General features: G+C 44.8%; 1 protein-coding gene across 6 annotated transcripts in view; it reads right to left on the minus strand.

Moving 5' to 3' along the window:
* The window catches only part of ralgps2 (Ral GEF with PH domain and SH3 binding motif 2), a 188,538-nt gene that overhangs the window by 161,784 nt on the left and 1,954 nt on the right, over positions 1-24,800 (minus strand). For 3 of the 6 annotated variants that reach the window (XR_011602106.1, XM_070960350.1, XM_070960345.1), the window contains exons 2-5: positions 7,749-7,859; positions 4,454-4,584; positions 2,840-2,947; positions 2,117-2,167 (exon numbers count right to left, since the gene is read on the minus strand). Coding sequence is in view for 5 of the 6 variants with exons in the window: in XM_070960350.1 (XP_070816451.1) it covers positions 2,117-2,167; positions 2,840-2,947; positions 4,454-4,513 (219 nt within the window). In the remaining variant the exon portion in view is untranslated. The remainder of the gene's footprint in view (positions 1-2,116; positions 2,168-2,839; positions 2,948-4,453; positions 4,585-7,748; positions 7,860-24,800) is intronic. The other 3 variants (XM_070960347.1, XM_070960348.1, XM_070960349.1) reach the window with 2 other exon arrangements.

Raw genomic sequence — 24,800 nt, forward strand, 5'->3', positions numbered from 1 at the left:
CCACAGTACCTCAGTTGTAAGGGCATTCATAGAATGCGCAGTAAAATCATTTCTTAAGCAGCACACTCACAGATGAGCAACCCCTGGAGCCAATCTAGTGGAAAATTTGATTCGTCTTTTGTTTGTTATTATGCAAGTCAAAATATGTCAACTTTAAACCCTCTGAAGAACATCTGGATGTGTCCACGTTCAGTAATGCATGAAACTCTTCTGAAGATATCTTATCCAATCAAAGAAAGCTCCACTTCCTCAGCACTATTCCAACAAAGGAGAATTACAACACATCACATCATGGAAACTGATACTCTTCACCCTCTTTCCACTCTAGAAAATGAAAATATTTGCTCTAAATTAAAACACATTTTCACCCCCACCCTGCTCATTACTGCTCCCCATTTATTAGTAAACCCTTCATTAGCTGCCACATGTGTGTGTACATGTGGATTTCAGTGTAAGATGGCATTTAAAGGGTGCTTAATGGGCTTAAATGGGCTGCATATCAGTAAAAACATCATTGCACAACTCGAGGATTCAACCAAGTTACTTAATATTTTCCTATTCAGGCAGCGGGCCGAGTGAGGCAGCGGGCCGAGTGTAGCAGCAGGCGTGCACCAACACACACACACACACACACACACACACACACACACACACACACACACACACACACCTGGCTTTTCCCACCATGTGACAGCGAGGAGGGCGAGGAGACTGACAGCAGTGGAAACTCTTGTTGAGTGTTAGTTAAGTCATGGCGGTTGTAGCTTTTTCTTTTTGTCAGCCAGTGCTCTGAGACAAAAGCACAGTGAGAGCAGGAAAAGGCCTCTCCAGTCCACCCCGTCCCTGCCAGGGTGCCGGATCACTCTGCACACTGCTCACTCTGCTCCCTCTCTCCCTCCAGACTGCAGCCTTCATCTCCTTGTCAGCCCTCCCCCTCAATCAGGCCAGTGACTTCCTCTCCTCTTGCTCACTTTGCCTCCCCCGACATCTTTTCTTCATTCTCACTTCAGGTCTCTCACCCTCTTGAAGCGAGAAGTGAAACCACATCCCCGTGCACCTGACCCTTTAAAACGTCACCCTGAGCCACTATTTTCGCTAAATTGTTGCACTGGACAAAAATGCAGGAGCACTTTTTCATTAGGCTCATAAAACCCACTCAGTTGGTCAGTCAGTCAAACCAGACTGAGCACAGGAGCATGTTTGCATCTATAAACCTCTCAGTGGCCTATGAGCAAGCTTGGCCCTGTTCAGTTAAGACAACGGGGCTGCAGTCCAGACGACGTCAATGACTTCCCTCCGAGTGAAGAAAGAGCAATTCTCCAGAGACGAGACCTGACGAAAGCTACACGGGAACTTGAGTCTTTTCCATTACTCAGACAAAACAAACTATTTACAAGACTCAAAAAGGTCATGCTACACTATTGTTATTTAAATTAAATCAAAGCAGGGGTCTGGGAATCGTGCCAGAGGAGTGCGTGTGTGTGCTGTGAGCTGAGACTGAGACAAGTGTTGCACATATGCAATATGCAGTCAGACTGTACCACACCACACTGGGCTGTGGTCTGCATACTGCTTTTATAAGGCCACAGTGGCCAACCTTAAACACAGGTTATACATGGCTGCTGTCAAGAAGGGCCTGACAATCCAAAACTGAGGAAAGCATGCACTCGACCTCACTGAGGCAACGGACAAGGTGTGCAGGACGCAGATGGCCTTTTCCTGCATAGTTATGACATGTGGCTCTATGTGGGAGTTCAAATCACAGCTGTTCGTAGCATAGCAGCGCACAGGGACGTCAACCACATGGACGTTTTACATGGGAGAGAGGAGAGAGAGCCAGAGGGAGGAAGACGGCGAACGGAGACAGCAAGTTCACAATCAAACACATCTGCAATGGTGTACATTTTCCACTGGACCTTTCCCTTTTGTGTGCATTCTCACTGCATAATTTCAGATGTGAGGGAACATGTGTCAGTCTGTCACCCCCCCCCACCTTCAAAAATAACAACGATGTGTTTTGAAAGGAGCAACTAACTCAACAGCCCTGCTTGATTTCTCACACTAATGACATCCGGATAAAGCCGTCAACACCTCTACTGATTTGAAAGCAGCTCACCTCTGGCTGGATGGCTTTGAACACAGGAGCATCCATGAGCGTAATCTGGCCCTGGAGGAGATGAAATACAACAGATGTTAGACTTGCTATGTTCAGATCGGGAGAAAGCGAAAAAACAAAACGAGCACATTTTGCACAATTTCACTGATAGCGCGCTGCCATGTGGCACACTGTCATGTGGCCTTTATACCTTTTGTGACACTTCATTGACTGCACCTAGAGCTGCTTTGATGTACTGATGAGAGAAGGGATATGAAGACACTTGAGGGGAAAAGAAGATAAAGAGTGCCCTCTTGTGGTTGAATGGGGCAGACCAAGGGACAAATATCAAAGCACTAAAATAAGAGTACAGACACAATGAGGAACATGCTTATATTTGAGTAATTATGGGAAAATCCTGAGCAACGTTACTCCAAACAACAAGGTAAAGATAATCCAAGAGAAACTCTGACTTCTGTTTGGTCACAGCTGCCATGGAGGGTTTGTGCAGAGGCAGCCTGGGGGAAATCCATCAGTGGCTGCTTGGCACTGCCAAACATCATCAATTATTACTGATCCAAACTCTGACCCCGTTTCCTCCTCCATCATCACAACTCCTCCTGCCTCAAGTCAGCACATCAAATTTGTGCTTACCAAACATTTCATTTTTAAACGCTCGAACATACAGGTTAACCAGACGAGGACAGACGCGCTCATAGACACAAACACTTAAACTTCACTTACTGCATATTCTTCAGGGGTGACCTTCAGCACGTCAAACACAACAGCGTCAAAACTCTTCTTCAGGTCTGAAGAACCCTTATCACTGAGAGATTCTGAGCTGCTGCTCTTCTGGAGGACAATTACAGACACACAAACACACACACGCAGTTGCATTATAAGGTAATAGGAATGATGGCTCTGCTGTTACAAGAACAAGGTTATAAAGAGGGGTTGAGAGGTGAGGTATGTGAGGCCTGAAGGGGTTAAACTAGAGTTGGGCGGTATAAAAATTTTGATACCGTCAAACTTTCCCCACATTTTCCCGGGGTTTACGGTATTACCGTGACTAATTAAAAATCACTTTGCAGGGCAGCGTGACATGCGCGCAGTTCAGATGGTCAATGCTCACGCGAGGAAGCACCAATCCTAACTTGTAGCAAAGCTGAATGACGGGGAGAAACTCAGTTAAAAGCCTCTACTAAGCACTGCCACCCAAACGAAACATAATTCATAGCGCACAAAATTATGTGCGCATGTAACGAAAACAAGAAAATTGCGCACGTCAAACTTACGGCATCTGCTGATTTCACTACTTTACACAAACCACAAAAGGCCGGTATCATATGAAAGCACAGAGTCTGATGATGACGAAGATGTCTGCCTCCTCACTGTGCGACGACAACTCGGCGAGCTAGCAGCCAAAGAGTAGCAGAAACAAACTTTGCTAAACCATACAGTATGTCTTATCTTTGCTGTTTAGTGGTCAAAAGTTATATTCCAGCTCGAAAAAATGCTGCTAATGTCTCCTCCTATGACTCTGTGTTAGTTTGAGATCAATCACGAAGGTCCTGCTTGTTTACATAAAGAGGAGGGGGTTTCTAGAGTGGAGGGAGCGCTCTTCATGCAATAACCTATCTCTAGGCTTACTTCCTGCTGGATGGTCATTGGTGTTTCTATGGTGAATGTGGGCGGGTCGCTGGGCTATTGATCGGCATAACTACGCAGTTAGTTTCACCGCTCCGTCTCATGAAGGAGCAGAGCGCTCACAGAGGACTCTGCTGAGCAGCCCAAAGTGTTACTTTACTGTTTTATTTGCATTTTGTCTTTTTATGAGAGCTAAGAACAATAGCAAGCAGAAAAAAGGCTGAAAAAGTGTTTTCAACAGAGGAGTTTCTCCGTATGCTTGGACGAGATAACGGTACTCTGCCCAGATGCGCCCATATGAGCGCCTGGACATACCTGTGTTAAAACATCTGCAAAACTGCTCAGATTCTTTTTTTAGCATGTAATTTTGCACCTTTTTCTCGAGTAAAAATTCGGAGTGGACTTCATTTTTGCTATGACGATGCTACAATTATGTTAGACCCCTATAGACCTATATGCGCAGCATTTTTTTAATGACGGTAATGAAACTGATACCGTTGCTATTTTTAGATACCGCGGGATACCTTATTACTGGATTACCGCCCAACCCTAGGTTAAACCAACATGGCTTTTCAGTCAGAAAAAACACACATCCTGTCACATTCTGAACATGTACGAAAGCTCTCAGTGATGGAAAGTGCTTGGAGAAGCTTTTGAAGATGAGCTCCTGAAAGGAGCGGATGGGGGTCGAGCGAGAGGGCGTGGTCTCACCTCAGAGACTGTTGCAGCGGTGGTGGTGATGCTTGATTGACCATTAGGGAGGTCCATCATTCCCACACCATCTAGCTCTAGCGCAGGAGACCATTCATCATCCTCAGCTGCAGCAAAGCCCGCCCGGCCCTCTGAAAAAAAAAACAAAAAACAAAACACACAAACACACACACACACACACACACACACACACACACACACACACACACACACACACACACACACACACACACACACACACACACACACACACACACACACACACACACACAAAATATGCCACAGTGAGTACATGTTGCATCACATCTTGACGATTATCACCTGCAAACAAAGCAGACTGATCGATCAGCTTGGAGCAGCAGCACCATCTACTGGCTGAAACATGTTAATTCAAGCATCCTCAGGCTCAGCTCATCATTATAAGTGACTAAGTCAACTACAGAGGTGATTCAGTCTCAGAAAGTGAGTTATGACTGAACATTAGATGGTGGTGAAAGTGTTGACAGGATCAGCGTTTGCCCCAGTGGGCCTGTGAATGTCATTTACTCCACAGGACAGAAGGAGCTTAGGCCGAGCATTAGGAAGAGATCTTCTGTGAAAGGGGTTTGGAGAAAGCAGCTGTCAGTAAGAGCCACAACACTAACCTGCTTACACAGACACTAGAGTATGACCCACTGCTGCTCAGTGGCTCTACAGACTGGATTTAACCACTAAACACAGACAAGGTTTTCTTTTGTTATTATTTTGTCAACTGGTTACCAGAGCAGAATGTGTTCATCCTCAAAATAAACAGGTGCTCTCACTACATTTTAGTCTGACCCGCCGGATGTAGACGGTGGATATTACCCAACCACCGGGGGCCTATTTCAGGTGGCATTCTCCACCACTTCTGCTGTCTGCATGTTGCTGTTTTCAACATCCCTGTCACTACGAGAAACAACAACGATAAGAACATCTGTGCCAGCGGGCCACACACCCTAACTTGGTCGCTAACTGTACGAACATACACAAGCTCGCAGCTGCCACCTTTTCTTTTGCAGAGGCTAAGCCATTTTAAGGCCAGGGCTTGCCTCCAAGTGTGCAAATATTCCCCCTGTGGAAAAAGATCTTGCTAAGCGAGAATAACTACATTTAAACAGGCAGAAGAGCACGAACGAGTTGCTCGAATGAACACAATCATTAGGAAAAACAAGGATTATTCATATGTGTCTGGGTTCGTTAGTGTGAGTACCAAGTATTCAAGCTGATTAGTTAATACTGAGTATTTAAGCACTCATGCCATGAACGTCATTCATGCCACTGTCAGTACCAACAGTGACAGATAAGGCCTTTCTCAATATGCATTCTTCTCTGTACTTGTGTTCTTGTATACTTGAGAAACGTCATCAGTCTCCGTCCAAGTACTGTTCCAATTCAAAAGTCCACATCTCACCAAGTGCAGTCAAATACCCGGATGTGTTCTTGCACCTCCCGTTTTAATCGAGGATGCATCGGGTGGTGACTTGTGTGGACCTGGGGCAGCCACGTATCCCAGAATGCATTTCGTAGCAACGGTGGCGGAGGAGAGGACTCACAACTATAAGTTACAAGTTTCGAAATACTGCTGTTTTAGTAGTACGGAATGTGGTTTTAAGATTATTTTATGTGAGAAAGTGGATGTTAAAAGTAGTTAGTTCGTAAGTCCAAACTTGGCGTACTTGGTACTGAGAAACGGCCATGGACAACGCAAGCTACCACAGCCCAAAAGGGCACACAAACACAACACACAAAGGTATTCAAAGCTGTTTGTTTTCTTTATATATGACTTAAACGATTCAATCAATTCTCAACATTGTCACGTTTTTTTCTGGCATTCAGAAAATCAATAAGCACTTTCAGCGTGAGCATCAATTACTGAATGTTGCACAAGAGTCATTTTCATTGTCTTCTTCAAATGAATGTAACCAATCCTGAAACCGCTGACATTTTCCTCACAAAGCACCCTGAAAAAAGACAACTGAGCGCCCGTGTTCTTCTCTTAACATCCCAACCTGAGCCTCAATGACCGTGAGGAGTGATGGAAACACAGTGAGACATGGCTCAAGCGTTTGCTCATCATGAATGTTAAGACCGGAGGCTCAATGATGATATTTTAATATTCCTGAGTATTTTCCTCTGCCTGTGAAAACACCTCAGAGACTCGAAAAGCCAAAAGCACACAGACAGACAGTAATGAAAAAAAGGAAGCTTCTCAGAATACTAAAGGCCAGCAAAGGCATCCTTTGTGTATTTGACAATGCAGGCCTGTGTGTGTGTGTGTGTGTGTGTGTGTGTGTGTGTGTGTGTGTGTGTGTGTGTGTGTGTGTGTGTGTGTGTGTGTGTGTGTGTGTGTGTGTGTGTGTGTGTGTGTGTCTTGTCAGTCTGTGTCTTTGGCTGGCTCATGGCTAAAGCTGGGAAGGCCTGTGCTTTAAGAGCCATTAGTTTGCTTCCACAGTTGCATTCTGCTAAACCAAGAGTAAACACCACTACATCATGTCAACTCTGCTCGCACTGCTTGTGACAGCAGTTCATAATTGCACAGGAAGCAACAGCCAGTCTCCATTTACAAGTCTGGGTCTGCCTGTTGTCATTCATCTGGAATTACCTCACTTCCTGGTCTAATGCCTATGTATTTCTTCTCATTTTGTCTGAGGTCCCCCCTGACAATGATATAAAATATCACCTGGGGGTTTTGCTAACAGTTAACACACAAACACACAGCCCGTTTAAAGGCTTTTAATGTTAGAGTAAGGCATGCAAGCACCCCACATAGCTCAGGACTATCTTTTACAGACTATCAGCAGTGCACTTTAGCACCTACTAAAAGCCCAAACTCACTCTGAGCCAGGCTGTGGCATGTTTAGTTCAGCTTGAGTCAAGATGACGGTAAGAGAGCCTTTGATCAACAAGAAAAGTAAAGCCAATTCAGCTGTTAGACAGGTATCACAGGCAGCGAGCACACGTCCACACACACTCACACACAGTGAATTTGTGCTGGGGGAGCAGGCAGGGTCACGCACTACAGCGGTCCCAAAACTGCATACAAGTTAGAGAAGAGCCAAAATAAGCATGATTATGCCACAATTGAGGAGGCCGAGCTCCTGTTTATCTAACACAATAAGCAAAGTACAGTCATGCCTGCTCCGCTGACTGTGGTTAGACCAAACTGATTAAAGAATATCAGTTAGAATTCAACCCTGCAGGCACACAGACACACCTGTGCCGCCACCACACCTCTAAAAATAAGCTTTCCTTGCAAAGACAAGGCCATACTCACCAGTTGTGTGTCAGATGCGCATAGTGCTGTACGTGAGGTTAGCTGTACTGTATCGGTCTTGCTGTCTTTGTCTATCGGGTCCCGTCTTTCTCTGAGGCTGACTCCTGTCGTCTGCGTGAAAGGAACAAAAGCAGGAGAGAGAGAGGAGAGAGGAAGGCAGCATGATTCTTCTGAACATGAGGAAAACCCACGCACCCATGAGAAATGAACGTAGCCAAAAATCCAATGGCTGATCTGATTAGCAAACCACCAGCCATTGCAGTGACAAGATCTGTAGCATCTGTTCTAGTGGAAACTTTTGTGCTGCGTCTTCTGGACAATCAGTTTTAGCAACCATGAGCTCACTGCAGGAAAGAAATGGAGGGCACAGTTTGAGAGAAGTAATCTTAACTCTGGAGTCAACCTTCCTCCAGAGATATGACCATTAGAGCACCTGTACCTTATAACTTCAAAGCATTAAGCTGGAAGTAGAATAATAAATCCAAAATAATCACATTTAATTCCGTGTTTTACAAGTAATCGAGTCATGATTTCACCTATAAAAAGTCAGACAACAGTGAAATCCTTAGCAGCCATGCTGATTTATTTATGCGAGTTATTTATACACTGACTTGAATACTAAAGATTTACCAGTGGACATGTTCACTATGTCCCAAACTGTTTGCAGCTGACTTCGCTGTGCATTCGAGCATAAATCCCATCCTGCTCTCTGCCTCCAGACATGATGACATGACACACATTGGCCAGCAGGTGTCTCACTACTCTCAGAAATACAAACCTGTGTTGGAGATGTGTGGGACTCCAGCAAAGTGCAGCATGTTGGCAGACAGTAGCTGGCTTTTAGCCATCAGGTGGGGGGGCTAAGATCTTCTCATCCCCTCCACGTTGTTATTACGTTGGATGGGGGTACAAAGCTCACAAGCAGGACAAACAGTGGATTAAGATTTCCACTATCCAAAGTAAACTTAAAACCTTTGCTGACACAAGCCTTTACATTCCTTCAAAGATCGCATCTGACCAAGAAAACACCTCGCCAGAGCTCCGCTTCAGGTAAGTCTTATAACAGCCAGTCTGTGCGAGGAATACAGAAATAACATATCTTTGTGTGCTACCTTAACAGAGAGCGCGCTCACATCTATAGTGTGTCATTGTCACAAAACAAAGCGTTGAGCAGTCCATACCCGAGCAGTGTAAACACCCCGCGGCATCAGCTTGTTTGTGCTCGTCTGCTGTCAGTCACTCTGCCCTTTTGTCTGAGCTTCCCTGTTAGCCATGATCCCAACCATCCCGGGCTACTTTACATCTCATTATTTTACAGCTCCTTACGACGCCCACACCTCCAGCTATGCTACTTCAAGAAAACACAGCGAGACAACACCCCCTCCCTCTGAGTCACTGCCCTCTCTATCCAGAGCTCCTGATGTAAGAGTCTCCCCCTTTTCTGCTCCTGGCAACATCCGTGCACCTTTGACAGTGAGCAGAGCTGAAATGTGTTGTGTTTTGGTGGAATAATTCCACGTGGTTGGGTCCTCATGCTTCGCTTACTGAAGTTCAAGTACGGGGAATGTTTACATGGCCGGCGGATGGAGCATCGCGCCGGTAGTGATAAGGTGTCGGCGTGTGTTTGGGATCCCCGGAAAGGTGTGCATGGGCTGACTGTTGGCTGTTTGGACATCAGCGGGATAAGACTTCAGGGGACGTGACGGGGATTAGAGGAGGAAGCAGAGAATAACAGAGGAAGAGTGACAGAAAGTGGAGTGATTCATGCTGGGGCTTGTAGCGGAGGATGTGTCGTCGTTAAGCAAAATGTGACTCATTACACGGCATGGCAGGTGCTGTTGAATCAGGCCTCCCTGAATCTGCTGCCTCCTCCTCCCTCTATTCATGCTGCCAGACTGCTTCTTGACATTCACATACATTCTGCAGTTCAAACACAAAAGGCGTTTGCAGCATGACAAGCCTCATCATCGAAGGGCACAATGTGCAGTGTTTTCGCGTGTCATCATGCACATGCAGGCGCATTTGTGCACATGACAACGCATTCCACATGCTGCACTGACCCTTTACATTCCGGTCTCCAGTGGCCCTGAAAACAGGTCTCCACCACCTCCATTCTGCATGTCCTTAGTCTCTTCCTCCTCACTTCAACCTCATTTCACAACAAAACTATCAGTCTGTTTTGGATTCATGGACAATAAGGATTTTCCAGGAAGTAATCAGAGCATATAGTGCATTTCTGACAGTGTTTGTAGCAGTGGGGGGAAGGAGTGGTACATTCATCAGTTGGTCAAATGAAAATGTATCGGCAGCTGATTGATGATCAATTTATTTAAGCTAATTTTCAAGCAAAAACACCAAAAATCTTCTTTTTCCAGCTTCTGTTTTGTCACATGTAAAGGCCATTTAAGTAATTTTTCAAGAAAAAGGCAAACATGTGACCACCCCAGCTCCTTAAATGTAATCTTGCCTTATCATAGTTAATTTAATCTCTTGTATTTTGGACTTTTGGTCAGACAAAACAAAATATCACCTGATGGGCTTTTTCCACTGCTTACAGACCAAAAGATTGATTCATTAACCAAGTAAACAATCAGCAGATTATGATAATGAAAATAAGTCCTACTAACACCACTGTGCCAACACCATCACAAAAAGGTTATCAACAGGTGAGACGGGTGAAAAGGCCTCAGATAAATATTATCTGGAGAGATTAAATTACCAAGCAGCATGGCAAATATTTTTGGAATATTGATTCTGCTCACATGGGTTGCAACCTGACTGTGATGTAAGATTTATATAATGACATTTTTTATTATTATGTGGTAGCCAAGACAAAAAAGAACCAGCGCATCCCAGGTGAGTCTATGCAGCAGAAACACAGATAGAACCTGGCATTCAAAGACAAAGCGCACCAGACTGTTCCCAAGCCTTAATCTCATTTACTTTTCTATGTGTATACATGTTTACTCACTACCCCATCTCTGCGCTAACACGCTACCACATAGACATACACAAACATAAGGGATTAGAGATAAAGAGAGAGGAGAGAGAGACCAACAATGTGTGAAGGTCACAAGATGTGAGACTGAATAAAGGGTCGCACATGTGTAACATTCAGCATTAACTGAGCGCCATGTGTGACTTCACCAGCTTTGACAACTCTGTTAGTCGCTGCCTGCGGTACTGTAGCCTTGTTTTTAACACGCTGCAGTTCTGCAAGCCTCTCGATCTGTGTGTGAGGCAACCACACACATCCTTCAACATAGCACTCGCAGTAAGACTGCTAGACGTCATACTTGCCTTTTCACTGCACAATCCTTTGAGAAGAAGTGAGAATCAAGTTCTTTTGCTCCCCTGTGCTTCAACATAAAACCCATCGTACCCTCCTCGCTGTCACTCTCTGCACAACGCGTGCACTGTACAGACGCGTGCCTTCTGTTTCGCCTAGCAGCGACGGGCCTTGATGCATTTGAAAAGCATGCCGCAGATGCACCAAAGTCAAGCAGCCAAAGTAGGTCAGTGTGTTGAGCTGAGCAGTGAGGGATGTGGCAGCCCATTAAGCTGTGCGCTCCTCTTCTTTTTAATACACACAGCACACACACAATCAGGGCATTCACGCTGTGGGAGCTGTGGGCCTTCAAAGTCAAAGCTGTTATCTTTCAGGCAAATTATCTTTCATATTGTAGTAGGCCTCATTGTCATGTGAAGGGGACACAGTGTAGTGGGCCAAACAAGTTTAAATTTAACCCCCTTTACCTGTGGGTTTTCAAGACGTTTCAAAGCAGATATGAAATGTGGGGTTTCTCCACCTCTCTGTCCTTCCCTTTCACTCCAGTTTTACAGGAACTGGAAAAGAAGAGCCTTCTTGTACTTTGGCCGTCTCTTTTATGAAGCCTGTTAATCACCACAGAGCTGCTTGGTGGTGTTTCAGTAATGCCGCGGCATCAAAGACCAGATCGAGGCTCTCGCTTTCCCTGGGCTATTGTCAAGCCTCCCGGGGAGAACGCTATTGATCTGGACTTAAGAGTTGCCGGATTGATCACACACACTCTCTAACCTGCATGTATACACAGAAACACAGCATGTGGCTGCATGTCACAGCAGCTCGATATACACTGCTTTCACTCAGCAGGTTGGCTGTTCAAGCAGAGGTTGGTGGCGCTGCCTGCAGAGGGACAATGGTGGGTGTGTCTGTGTGTGTGTGAGTGTGTGTGTGTGTGTGTGTGTGTGTGTGTTTGTGTGTGTGTTGCTGTCTAGGCTACATGACTAACAGCCCCTTCACACCATCACTTAACATGCCACTGATGTTCAGATGCTTCTGGAGGTCAATAAGTGGACAGGCAGCTGAGCTTTGGACCAGAAGAGAGGATGTTTTCATGAGGATAACTGTGAGGGAAGGGCAGGGAAAACAAAGAGCTACGACTCTATGGCCAACACATACGTACATAAAAGCCACGTGCTCCATTTGCTCAAATTTTCAATAACGGTTTTTGCCTAAGGCTCTCCATCTGTCCTTCCCACAACAGGGTTTCATCATTTTAATTCTGACACACAGAACAGGTTTATAATTATGAGGAATCCAACAGGAAGTGAGAAGATATTGCAACGCAAATACACAAGCTAACTGTGCATGTGTGATTTATCACAGCAGCGTGATGCAAAAGAGGAAGAAAATAATTTTATGGTGCCGTTTCACAGTAAAAGCTTTTCTTTTCTTTTTTTTTTTTTTAGAAAATCAATAGATAATGAACCCAGTGAGCCCACACAGACCAACTGTTCTCTGCCCTCTAACATACTGGGCCATCCGTTCATGAATATTTAGGCCTGTCTGTGACTGGAAATAAGCATGATCTCGAAGGAAAACCCAAGGGCACATACCCAAGTACCAAGGGCACGGTGGGTCTTAAAAAGCAAGACAATTTCAAAGCTGAAAGTAGATCTGCAGCTCTTTCTTTTCCTCTTTGCTCGTCATTAGTCCACGAATGAAAATAGAAATGTGCCAGTGCTCTTAACCAGCAGAGGCACAGAGTGTGCCTTTTATCTTATGTAACATATTCTGGTGTGAGTACTGCACATCCCATGTGAAAATACATGTAAATTCATGACGAGCATATATGCATGTATTATTTTCTTATATATACAGTAAATGTCCTTCAGTGTAGAGCACATCATAAGGTTATATGCGATCTTGTAGTTGTCCAGTATTCACAAATTCAGTTTTGCAGTTTTCTGAGAGTGAAAACCAACTGAAAAAAAAGCTCTAAAGAGGCATAAAGATTAATTACAAAAAGAAAGGCAATACTATAATGCTTGGGGGCTGCTTCCAACAGTGAGGCAAATTAAACGTTATGAAGTATAGCATGTGACCATGAAGAAAATGGGACTCTCTGTGACCACTAATGCTACTAACTGTAGCCTCAGTAATGTAATTTCTATTACAGCTAATACAAATGATGATGGAGTTTTGATTTGGTTGTTTTAAGTCATGGTTTTATGTGTATTGCATAAACCAGGAGGTACTACAAGGGCAAAAAACCAATGTGCCGGTAGTTCTGTAGCAGCAAATACAGGCCCAATTCCAGGACTGCTTACCCCCCTCCACCCCCATCCCCATCCCCAGTCACATGGGTGCACAGAAGGCTACTAGTTATGTGTGATGGATGAGCTTCATATACCTCACTTGGATTCTGGGAGCAGCTGAAAACAGCAAACTCTAAATAACATGATTATTAAATGCCATACGGTCATTATTCATTGTATGGCTTTCAACTAAATAAGACGTCGCAACGAGGTCTGACAGATTGTGGTAAAATGAAATGCAATGTCTTTTATTGTGTTGCCTTTTCTTCGACAACCATACTGGTTTTCTGTGGAGGGGATATGCTAAGTAGCAAAAACAACTGACACGTCTACGTGATGACAAACACGGTCGTCAGCAGCCTGTTTGTGAACGCGGCCACACAGTAATTAGTCCTGATGTATAATGAAAGCTTTATTTTCAGCACGCACAATTCACATTTGCATGGACAATTCAATACTGTCACCAGGTCTGTCAGCTGGATGGACACGGAGGCAAAAGGAAGGTCAGCTGAGCTACAACATACAGATGACGTGATGCACATTAAGCAGATGTCGTTAAAATCGCGCACATGCAACTAAAGCTAGTTTAGGTTGATTTGTCTACTCTGTTTGTGAAATTCCACTAGTTCTAAATCGGTGTTGTAGCAGCAGCTTGCACCATGGGGTGTGATTAGGCTTTTTTTAGATGCGCTTGCCTCTCACTCTCCCTCTCTCTCCCTTCCTTTCTCCCCTTCTTCCTCAATCCCCACAGCTCTTCCAGCTGATAATTAGAGCCCAGGCTTTACAGACAAGCAGTTCATGCCTGCCCCCACTTCTGTCCTTTCTCCTGGCAGATCCCCCGTGATACAGACGCTCTTGGTACACACAACTCTCACAGACCTAGATAACACCTAGCTTCAATAAACCCTGCAGCTAGAAGCAGCAATCAATACTAAAAACCTACTCCTACTGAGAGCTAATACAAGGGCGCAACTGGTCTTGATAACAGTATCTGGCTATTCATCAAATGAGCCAAAGACAGGCTACAGCGCCAGGCTTGTGAGTAGCGGCATGTGGCAGGGCTCCAGAGCAGCAGGCTGTCACGTGTGGGCAGAGCGATGGCCTACAGTTTGTGAGTACGCCTCGGCCTCTGCGTGTGCTGGCTTCAGCCTTGATTTGTGGCCCAAATGGGAGCAGGCAGGCAGGCCGGCCCAAGTTCAACTCCACTGCCGAAGACTGGGCGACCTGAGCGTGGTGACAAATGAGCCATGGGGGGAGAAAAGGGAAGGGGGGGGGGGGGGGGGGCAGAGGAAGTGTGGAGCTGGCAGCAGCAGCGATGTCTGCGGTCATTCCCTGCACGGACTATTAACAAGGAAAGGGCAGGCTAACAATACAAGGCAACAGAGCAGTCAGTCAGAGCAGTAATGTTTAGAGGAAACTGATACGATCTCTATGTCTTCCTCTATGAGCCTCTGAGGATTGGCACAAGACAAACCCACAGCTGTAAAACTTCCTCATGGAGACTGAGCAAACACCAATTCATGCTGAATGTGACACTGTGTGCCGGATATATAGACAAAACCATCTCGATGTGAGGGGCAAGGCAGGGCATTCTGCATAAGTGCGTGTGCACATATGAAGAGATAAATGTAAGCGGAGCTGAGACTCCTGCACAGACAGCCAGCAGCATAAGAGCACAATGATCCAACACTGTAATCCTGGTCCAACAATGCAATAGATAAGTGATGTCATGATTATCCAAGGGCGGCACGGTGGAGCAGCAGGTAGTGGCTCAGCAAGAAGGTTGCCAGTTCAATCCCAGTGTGTGAAGTTTGCATGTTCTTCCCGTGCATGCGTGGGTTCTCTCCGGGCACTCCGGCTTCCTCCCACAGACCAATTACATGCTCATTAGGTTAATTGGTGACTCTAAAATTGTCCTTAGGTGTGAGTGTGAGCATGAACGGTTGTGTGTCTGTATATGCTGCCCTGCGGTCGGCTGGCGACTGGTTCAGGGTGTACCGCGCCTCTCGCCTGTTGACAGCTGGGATAGGCTCCAGCCCCCCCACAACCCCGAAAAGAGATAGTCGGGTATCGGCAATGGATAGATGGATGGATGATTATCCAATTAGAACCAAGAAGTGGACCAGCAGATTGAAAACACTGAGACTTCATTAAATTGTCTCGGCTGTCATCATGATGTCATAATATTTCTTCTCACTGCACTCGGCGAGTCACTAAGCTACAACATTCCCACTTCTTTATGAGAGTAAGCACAACTTTTGCTCTCAGCTTGACAGCAAGCGACGTCAAATCAAGTGGCAATAATGTGGAAAGGGTCACAAAAAAATAACATCCAGCTATGCCGCAATATACATCTTTCAGGTCACTGTGGGATCAGATAAAATGACAGGTTAACAGTAGAGATGTTGGTTTACTTGTTACTGAGGTAACCATCCTTTCAATGTTTCTGGACAGAGAGAGAGGAGAGGGGGAGAGATTTTTTTCCACAGGCAGAACAAACACTATAAGCTTTCTCAGGTTGACATGTAATTGTAATCATTTCTCAGGCTGACATGTAAACCCGGCCAGTAAGTTTGTTTTGACCTGACGGTTGAGGTTTTCAAAAGATTCGGGTCATGAGGGTGCATCCTTGAAAGCTTGGAAGCTATTTTAACAACTGGCAGTAAATGTGACGACTAGTATTATAGTCATCAGATTAATCAATCGGTTCCTCTCTTGTATCTTGGAGGACTTCATGCAGAATATGATACGCTCTACTGTTTCCAAAATGGGGAAGGCACATGTAAAACCCAATGTGTCAATAGACGACCCAAAGGGTTGGTTAGTAATAGCGTTTAGTATCAACTTGAGCATCCCTAACAGTCAAGGTCACTAATTTGAGTGAACAAAGGTGATTTAAATTGCTACAAACTGGCATTTGCAGTGCCAGCAGTGAACATCTGAATATTGGCTGCACAACTATCGCAGCAGACTGAACGATTGGAGGAAGGATTCACCGCATTTTCACAAGACATCTTGACAACCTGCAGCTTGCATTTTCTAACTAATCACACGAAAGGTTTCAGTCCAGCCTAGCCCTAATTTTTAATTACGACTATTAAAGTCTCATGATTATACCACATGACCGTCTGTGTAACTGCTGCATGTCTCAAAGTCTGTTTTCAGTACACGCTGTTATGAGTCTGCACTGTAAGTATACCATCTGAAGTTATGGTCACAGCAGATTAGTGCAGAGGTTTCTGGCCTATCTCAATCTAAGGCAGCATGTTTAGAGCGAGATAGCTTATTCAAACAACATTCAAACAGCCTAGGAGGGTTTACTTAAAAACAACACAAAAGAGCAAAAAAAAAAAAGAAAAAAAAGTGAGTGTTGAAACCTCATGCTGGTAATGCAGAGGCAACACTTACTGTAAGCTGCGGTTTAAAGCAAAAACCTTTCAGGCAGTGCACTGAAATGTGTGGCTTACACTGAGGCAGGCAAACCACAGAAAACCTTGAGTGATAGTCGCTGGAAGTGGCTTAGTGTTGGTTTTAACGTAGGTTGGAAGTTGGCATACAAATTTACAGTGGACATATTTAGCCAGTGGTGAAGAGCTGCAGCTCTCTGGACAAACACTTAACTTTTCGACAGGACTGATGCTGCAGTTAGGACTGCAAGAACCGTGTTTCCTAAGATTTCCATCTCTTCTATTTATGTCCCCAAACAAGCTGGTCAACTTAGATTATAACCATAATTACACTATTCCATTCAACAACCAGTGTTTTTTCAGCATTTTTTTTTTTTTCTCTAACCTGATTTTCATCAAGTTCAGGCATTTCTGAGTCACACACTAAAAAGGAAAACCTTATCATTTCTTGTAAACAATTTCTCATTGTTAAATGTGCAAGGCAAAATGTGTGTGTGTGAGTGTGTGTCCTCTGGCTCTTATCATCTTCCCTCTGTTTTGAGTTCAAATCACTGCATATAACAGGACTTCAGTAAACAGATGGTGTTTGAACAAAGCTTCCTGATGCTTCCTTCCTTTGTCTGACACTCAAAATCTGGTTCTTTCACCTTCGCGTTGATGCTATCATGAAAGACAGACACATAGCATTTCCCTGGACTGGGTGCCTTGTGGGCCCTCTGGCTTTTGAGTGAGACACAAACTTAAGAGACATGGCATGCTGCAACCTGACAAACTGTACAATTATGCGAGGACACACACACACTCACACACGCAGAGCCCTGGTACAACAATACCTTCTTTCTAAAAAGGACAAACTCTGCACCTCCAGGCACCGGAGACTGGCTGAGGTGGAGACTAATCGACAAACACTGTGTAAGCTTGCTCCTATCAGCCAAACAGACGTAAGGTCTTCTTAACAGCTCTCAAACAAACACTTCAAGTCGCACACATGTTGTAGCCATCTTGTGGGAGGATTGCTTGCTTACAGGTCCTGCCCACCCTGCAGCCCAACTTGGACAGCGATATAACATTTTAAGAGGTGCTTTTATGAGGTAGAATGAGATTAAAGAGCAGCTCTACTGAAAAAGAACAGAAAGGAGTGCTTCTCATCCTGCTGTATTCTACTATCAGACCATTTTTTAAGTACAATCCATCAAGTCATCCATTCCCCAGATACAACAGTAAAACATATCATCTCCACAACAATGAGCTCATCCTCCTACAACATGTTATTCTGTCCTCTTTTAGGTTGGCCTACTCTGCTCAGATACTTGACCCAAAAGAGCAGAGCACCAGCCAACACTGAAAGTCAGACTCTGCAGCGTCTTTAAAAGCAAACACACCGAAGGCAAGCTATTGTTAGTCGTGCATCCTGTGTGTGAATATGTGATCAGTGAGACAAAGAGGGGGGGAAACTTTAGCAAATGAGAATAACCCTGTGCTGCTGATACTGGTGAGGTTAACTTTAGAGTATTTATAGTTGTAAGATTAGTTTTGATCCAGAATTCAAGTCACTTTGAACCTGCTTAACTGAGCACGACTGAGATAACAGGCCTCCCATACAGCTTAACACTTGCTCACACACACACACACACACACACACACACACACACACACACACACACACACACACACACACAGAGTGCTGTTCGCATGACTTACCCGAACATGGCATTGCCCTGTCTCCAGGGTCTGATAAAATGGCCAATTACGACTTAAAACACAAAGGAAGCACTGCCGAGAGGCAAAGGCAGAGGAGGGATTGAGTAAGAACGGGACAAGAGGATGAAAAAGTGTGTCAACTTCAACACTTGTGTTTGCAAGAATGAGAAGCAGGACTACATCCAAACTGTCACCTACAGCTGGTCTGAGAGGGACATGAACTACACCCACAAACAAACACATGCACACACGTTTGCTCTGAGAGTTCACTGGGTCGGAGGTCACATGGGGGAATAAAACATGACACCGACACACACAGAGGCGAAGGCTGTGGAAGAAAAGAAACCAGACGCTGACTTCATGGCAGAAGAGCGAAACGGAGAGGCAGAGAGAGCAGCGTGAGAGACGAGAGAGAAACGGCAACAAAATGTCAAGAAGACAGGGAGACAGATTTTGCCTAATCTGGCCATGGCGGCCCCTCTCGCTAACATGGCGAGTACTTACTATTCCCATCTGATAGCAGCTATGAAAGATTGATTCTTTCATCGTTCTCACACAAGGCAGAACAATGTTACACTGTGTGCTTCTTCCAGTTATGGTGTGTGTGTGTGTGTGTGTGTGTGTGTGTGTGTGTGTGTGTGTGTGTGTTTGAGGGAGAGAGAGGAAAACTGAGCCTGCATCTAATGGAAGAAGAGCAACAGCTGAGACTGGAGAAACAGCTGTATCCCTTCAACGCCTGCACTGCTCCCCTCCCCCTCTCCCTCGTCCCCTCTCTCCCTGAATGAGCCCCTCACACCCCTTTTCTGACCCTCCCTCTCCCACAGAGCAGCATGGCCAGGGGCTACTCGGTCTGTGCGCATGCACACACACACACACACATTACAAAATGTGCCAGAGTTAGACAGACGCTTCTGGTTCGAGCCTCTTTCTCCTCTCGGAGGACAAGTACAGACAGGATGCATGTGCTACTAAACATCCATCTATCGACTAAAAATAGGAAATACATTGTTTCCAGCGGCAATGTCACCCTCCCTCTCCTCCTCACAACTCCTTCCAACCCTGCACGCTTTATCAGATTCTAACTGTAAGACAAAAAAAGGCAGCCAAATAAACTTTCAGGCTATCCTTTCACATGCAAAGTGAAGGCAAACTTCATCCCGTCCATCAAGTCTTTCTGGGTTCTTTACACTTTGTCAGTTGCCAGTGTGTTAACACACACTAAACTTGGATACTGCAGTCTTTTGCGTATTAAAAAAAAAAAAAAAAGCAAAATATTCATAAATATTGCCGATATTCTTTACACCAACATCAAATGATTTAAAAAACTGCAACTGTTATATGAGGTGGGATGAAACAAATTAATTCAGAAAAGTTGCGTAACTGTCACATTACGTGGGAAGATGCAACGCACTGCCACGTTCCAAGAATAAAAGGTACCCTGTTAAAGCTTATTATTATTCACAGAAATAATTAAAGGAAATACGAACATGTTTTTAATTTCTTTACCAAACATTCTGAAATATACTGCTACTATATGTGCTACTACTCTTCTACTGTTAGTATTACGGCTGAACAGTATTAAACACAGCCTGTGCTACATTGGTAACCTCCTTGTATGGAAAAAGCAGCCATGTGAGTTTCATTGTAGTCTTATGTAAGGTCAGGCTGCATTCATGTTGAATTTTTTAAAAAATGGTGAGAAAGAAATGAATAAACACCCAGTTTGACAGTTGGTGATGTAAAGTGTGCGCAACTGGAGGCATGTGAGTGCAAGTCTCCGCCTGCATGTCAAGACCCGACCTGTGGGCAACCCGACAAAGGCGACAGGAAACAGGTTGTCTCAGTCACACAAACCTAAATGGATTCTTTGAGACGGAGAGGAACACATCTGCTGAAGAAGTGTATCATCACTCTTCATTCATCGTGACAAGACGTGGTGGATGGTGAAAAAGAGACATCGGAGCGGAACAGGTGCAGAGCATAAGGCTTCATTTTTATACACTGCGTTTCAAAGGCCAAAAAGCCCTCCGAGGACCTGAGATGGGTCTGCCTGATGGTGAGGAAGGAACGCAAAAGGAAAATGCTGGAAGACCACGAGAGAGCATCGGGAGAGAGAAGGAAAAAGAGGTGGAATCGTGTTTGTCAGTATCTGATGTATTGTCTTTGGCAGGGTTCAGGACCAAGTTCACAAGTTTCCATGACATACAGCAGCTCTCAGTTTAAGTCCCGAACCAAAGCACTCAGGGTTTAGACAGACAGATGAGGCTGTGTTTGTAAGACCACAAAGCTTTGTCTCCAGTGCCGATGCACATTGGCGGATCAGGACAATATGCAGGGGAAGTGGAAGGGTGCGGCATTTCTCTGTTTATGTAAAATTGGGCCAGTGGGGGGGGCTTTGGCCTGGTCCTCATTCTGGATGTGTAGAACAAAACACCAGAACAGTCCCGACGCCCGTTTTACTCAAACCACCTGAGCACACACATTGGTTCAGTGTAGCAAGAGCAGCAGTCATATAACTTACGGCTCAGGCATATTTTAAATGCTGCTGAATCCGAGTGCACTCACTCGGCAAGAGTTCTATTTGTCCCAGCCGGAGGACAGAGTTTATGAGTTGTGGTGTGATGGATGATGCTGTTGGACAGTTGCTAGTTATATATTTGGTACACCTTGGCAGTGAGAAAAAAAACAGCACTGTATTTTACTCATTTACAAAGCATTTATTGGCAATCCACCTGGGTATCTTACACATCTTTTTAGCTACAGATCGAGTTTGCACTGCACCAGGGTCAAGTCAACATATTAATACTGAGACTGGGAACCTGGCTTTCTCAATGTTACGCTCCATAAAAGTTGAACAATTTGAAGAAATGTACAAAACGAGACAAGCTGGTCCCTCTGGCGCAATTTAGGACCCTTTTTAACTGGCTTGGAACAGTGCGGATGTGATTTCTTTAACTGTTTGTTGTGTGGTTTGTATTGTTTATGTACTATGTGTGTTTCATACGTATGCATATACAGGCAGACCAAAAAAATATACAGGCCTGAATAAAACAGAGTGGTGTTCCTAATATTTTGTCCTGCCTGTTCATATCCACGGTTAAAACCAGGACTTTCCCTTCCTGTCTAAAGCTACCCTCGAACCCTTTTTCAACCTCAATGCTTAAATCCAGGTTCATGATTTTAATGTTACTGATGCCAAATGTGTAAATCATAGAAATATTCCTCTTTCTTGCCATATTCTCTTAAGCATACATGCTTCGTACGCTGCTTCTGGTCCTCTGGTGAACCATCGTCTGGTGAGAGTATTCTGCACACGCAGACTAAAAATGCCACATGACACAGGAGGCAAAAGACCAGCAAGACCAGCCTGGAAGTGTCAGGTGGAACGAGACCCTACGAGCTGACATTCTGCATGCCTTAAAGGCTGCAGCCTTTTACTATAGCCCTGTCCCTGAACTCACTTTTGACCCCTGACCTCATGACCTAAAACACCTTCAACCTGACACACCAACCCCAGCTAACACCCATAAGCTGTGTGAGCTGAGCTGTGTGTGAACTGTTTATAAGTTGAGTTGGTATCAAACCTAAAGACTATTGCAGAGCATCAAACACTGTCATGCACCAAAAGGTTTTGTTCAGTGTGCTTATTCACTGTTCAGATTTTTCCTGATTTAAATCCTAATTTTCCTGAATGACATACACGTTACAGTAAAGATTGTACGCCTTGTGTTCAGACAAAATCATGCTAATGTATTTGAAAAGTGTTGACAGAGAAAGAAAGCCCCTCGAAGATGAGCAGAGGAAGGGAGGAGGAACAGGAAGTAGGGGCTTGCGGGTTGATGAAGGCAGTATATTTCATCGCCTTGTGAGCAATATTACCTAATAATTAGACAGTAAAACACAGGCAGACAAGACAGGACTAAAATAGCATCAGATCCCACTCACCACTAGAAAGCAACAAGAAAAAGAAACTGAGAGCAAAGCAACACAAACGGGAAGCTAGGAAGTGGAGCGACTGGACTGCTGCACGGCCCTTCATGTTGGAGCCACTCCCAACAGTGGTTAAACTCAGGCTGAAATGTTCTCAAAGCTCCAGGCCTCCTGCCGCCGCTCGGCCTATTGTGGCGTGTGTTTAGCAGGGTGTGTTTTGTCTGTCTGTGTGAGAGGGATTCAGCCATCAGTCACAAGTGTGTGTGTGTGTGTGTGTGTGTGTGTGTGTGTGTGTGTGTGTGTGTGTGTGTGTGTGTGTGTGTGTGTGTGTGTGTGTATATATACAGTCTTCAACAGCTTCTATATCGTCCATATCCGACTACTCTCGCTGGCCTCTACTTCTCCTAAACAAGAGCTTTGATTACAACACGGCAGGAACCACATGGCAAATGCACTCATAACAATAAGAGGCAGCATTTGCACAACTTCCTCAAATGTTGTGTACAACAAAAAAGAAACATTGCTCAACCTACGCACCGAAACGTAGCGCCTGCCTCTGACACGTCTGAAGTGAAAGCTAGGCCATGCATTATCCTTGTCTTTTATCTCCTTCTCACACAGTCATGCACACAGTCAGCTAGTCAGGTGGTAGCCAAGCTCACAACACCCACTTCACACAACTGCCAGCTGCATTAGAAACACCTCATATATAAAAAGTCTTCATCAAACACACAAGCTTACACGACGTTAATATCAGTGTTCCAAAACAGCTTGTCAGGCACGGCCCCCCTTTTATATTACTCCCAGTAGTAACAGAGAAGTTGGATGACTTCATGGACGTCCAGAGCAGAAAATGAGCAAAGATAACTAGGTTTGTATTTGTACTTGTGGTGGCAGAGCCAAGCCTGGGTATCAGAGGAAGAGTGTGACGACATGTGACTTCGCAGTTCCATCTGTGCTGAATAGATGTGCCAGACACACGCATAAAGTTACCCTGGCAACTGAGCAACAGCACTGGTTGGAGGTCACACAGAGAAAAGGCTTGATGCAGACCAAAACGCCTCTAGAATATGTATAGGCTACAAGAAGACTGCTTATTCACTCAGAGAGGGAGTCAAATGGTGAGCTGCATCCTATAAGTCGTTACACACAGACACTTCGGCTTCATCCAGGAACATTTCCCATAAACGGTGTAGTGAACGTGATGTAATGCAGAGCAGAGAAACACAACCTGAGAAAGACCAGGGATTGAACCTGATGACGCAAAAGCGCTTCAGTGTTTTATCCCTTTCTCTTGTAAACACAGGGCTCTGATTCGGACAGGGGAGTTTCATTTCACACACAGAGATGTAATCTCTAACTAATCACATTTGCAGGCCTTGGACAGAGCAGTTACACCACCAGTGCTGAACAGATGGGCCGATGTAGATGAGGCATGTCTGGGATTAGCTTGGCCCAGAAGGTGAAGGTGGTATGTACAGTTATCAAGGGATGGCTTCTAAAAAGCAGCTGGTGCTCAAATGGCATCGAGAGGAGTCTTATCCAAGCAGGTATACTGATTCAGGAATAGAAAGCTTTAAATGCATCCTAAAGATATACTCATTTTTCCCTCTAGCTGCACGTTTCAGTTAAGACCTGCTGGCTTGCATCCGTACCACGACGAAGCATTAACCCATAGATAACTGTATAAATGTGTTATACAGAAAATGATGTAACTGAGGATAAGAACAGCACAACAACCAAGTGAGCTTTGGCGTGTCCTCCGGGCACTCACGCTGTTTTCGTTGGCAAGCAACAGACATGCAACGTGATGCTCTCAGGAAGAGAGACAAAGAACAGGACAAACCTAAGAAGACGCAATAATTCAATGCAGCCTTTGCAATAGGCGTACAGATGGGACTTGAGACGCTTAAGACCAACAGTGCAAATCGCCACGCTGGATAGAATACTGAATCAACCATGCTGTATATTGGATTAAAACCTAAGCCCCAGTACTAAGACTACTTGGGTAAACATTTCAGATGTACCCTTTGACACCCATTCACCACTGTCCTGCAGGTGAAACTTTCGCTTGTGCTCCAGAACCATTCGCAGCACTCTCCTGGGTTTAGCCTGAATCAGAGGAAGTAAAAACCCAAAGGAATTCCAAACAGATTCCTTCTCTGACAAATGGAGGACTGAGGATCTCCTGCATTTGGAAATAATTAAGTTTCATCTCCCCTTCTGGGTTTAACTTTGACTCGATTTTCATCAAACCACTCAATCTATGGTACAACTGCAATAATCCATAGTACGTAATGAATACATTCTGCATCTATTTCACTGTTAAAGAACGCTGCTGAAGCCAAAGGAGATTGGTTCAGTCTTAACTGCATAACATGACACCACAGCACTGTAAAGGCACGCCAGTCATGAGTCTGAACCAGCGACCTCT

Source organism: Chaetodon trifascialis, chromosome 4 (genome assembly GCF_039877785.1).
Source record: "Chaetodon trifascialis isolate fChaTrf1 chromosome 4, fChaTrf1.hap1, whole genome shotgun sequence".
NCBI classification, from domain to species: domain Eukaryota; kingdom Metazoa; phylum Chordata; class Actinopteri; order Chaetodontiformes; family Chaetodontidae; genus Chaetodon; species Chaetodon trifascialis.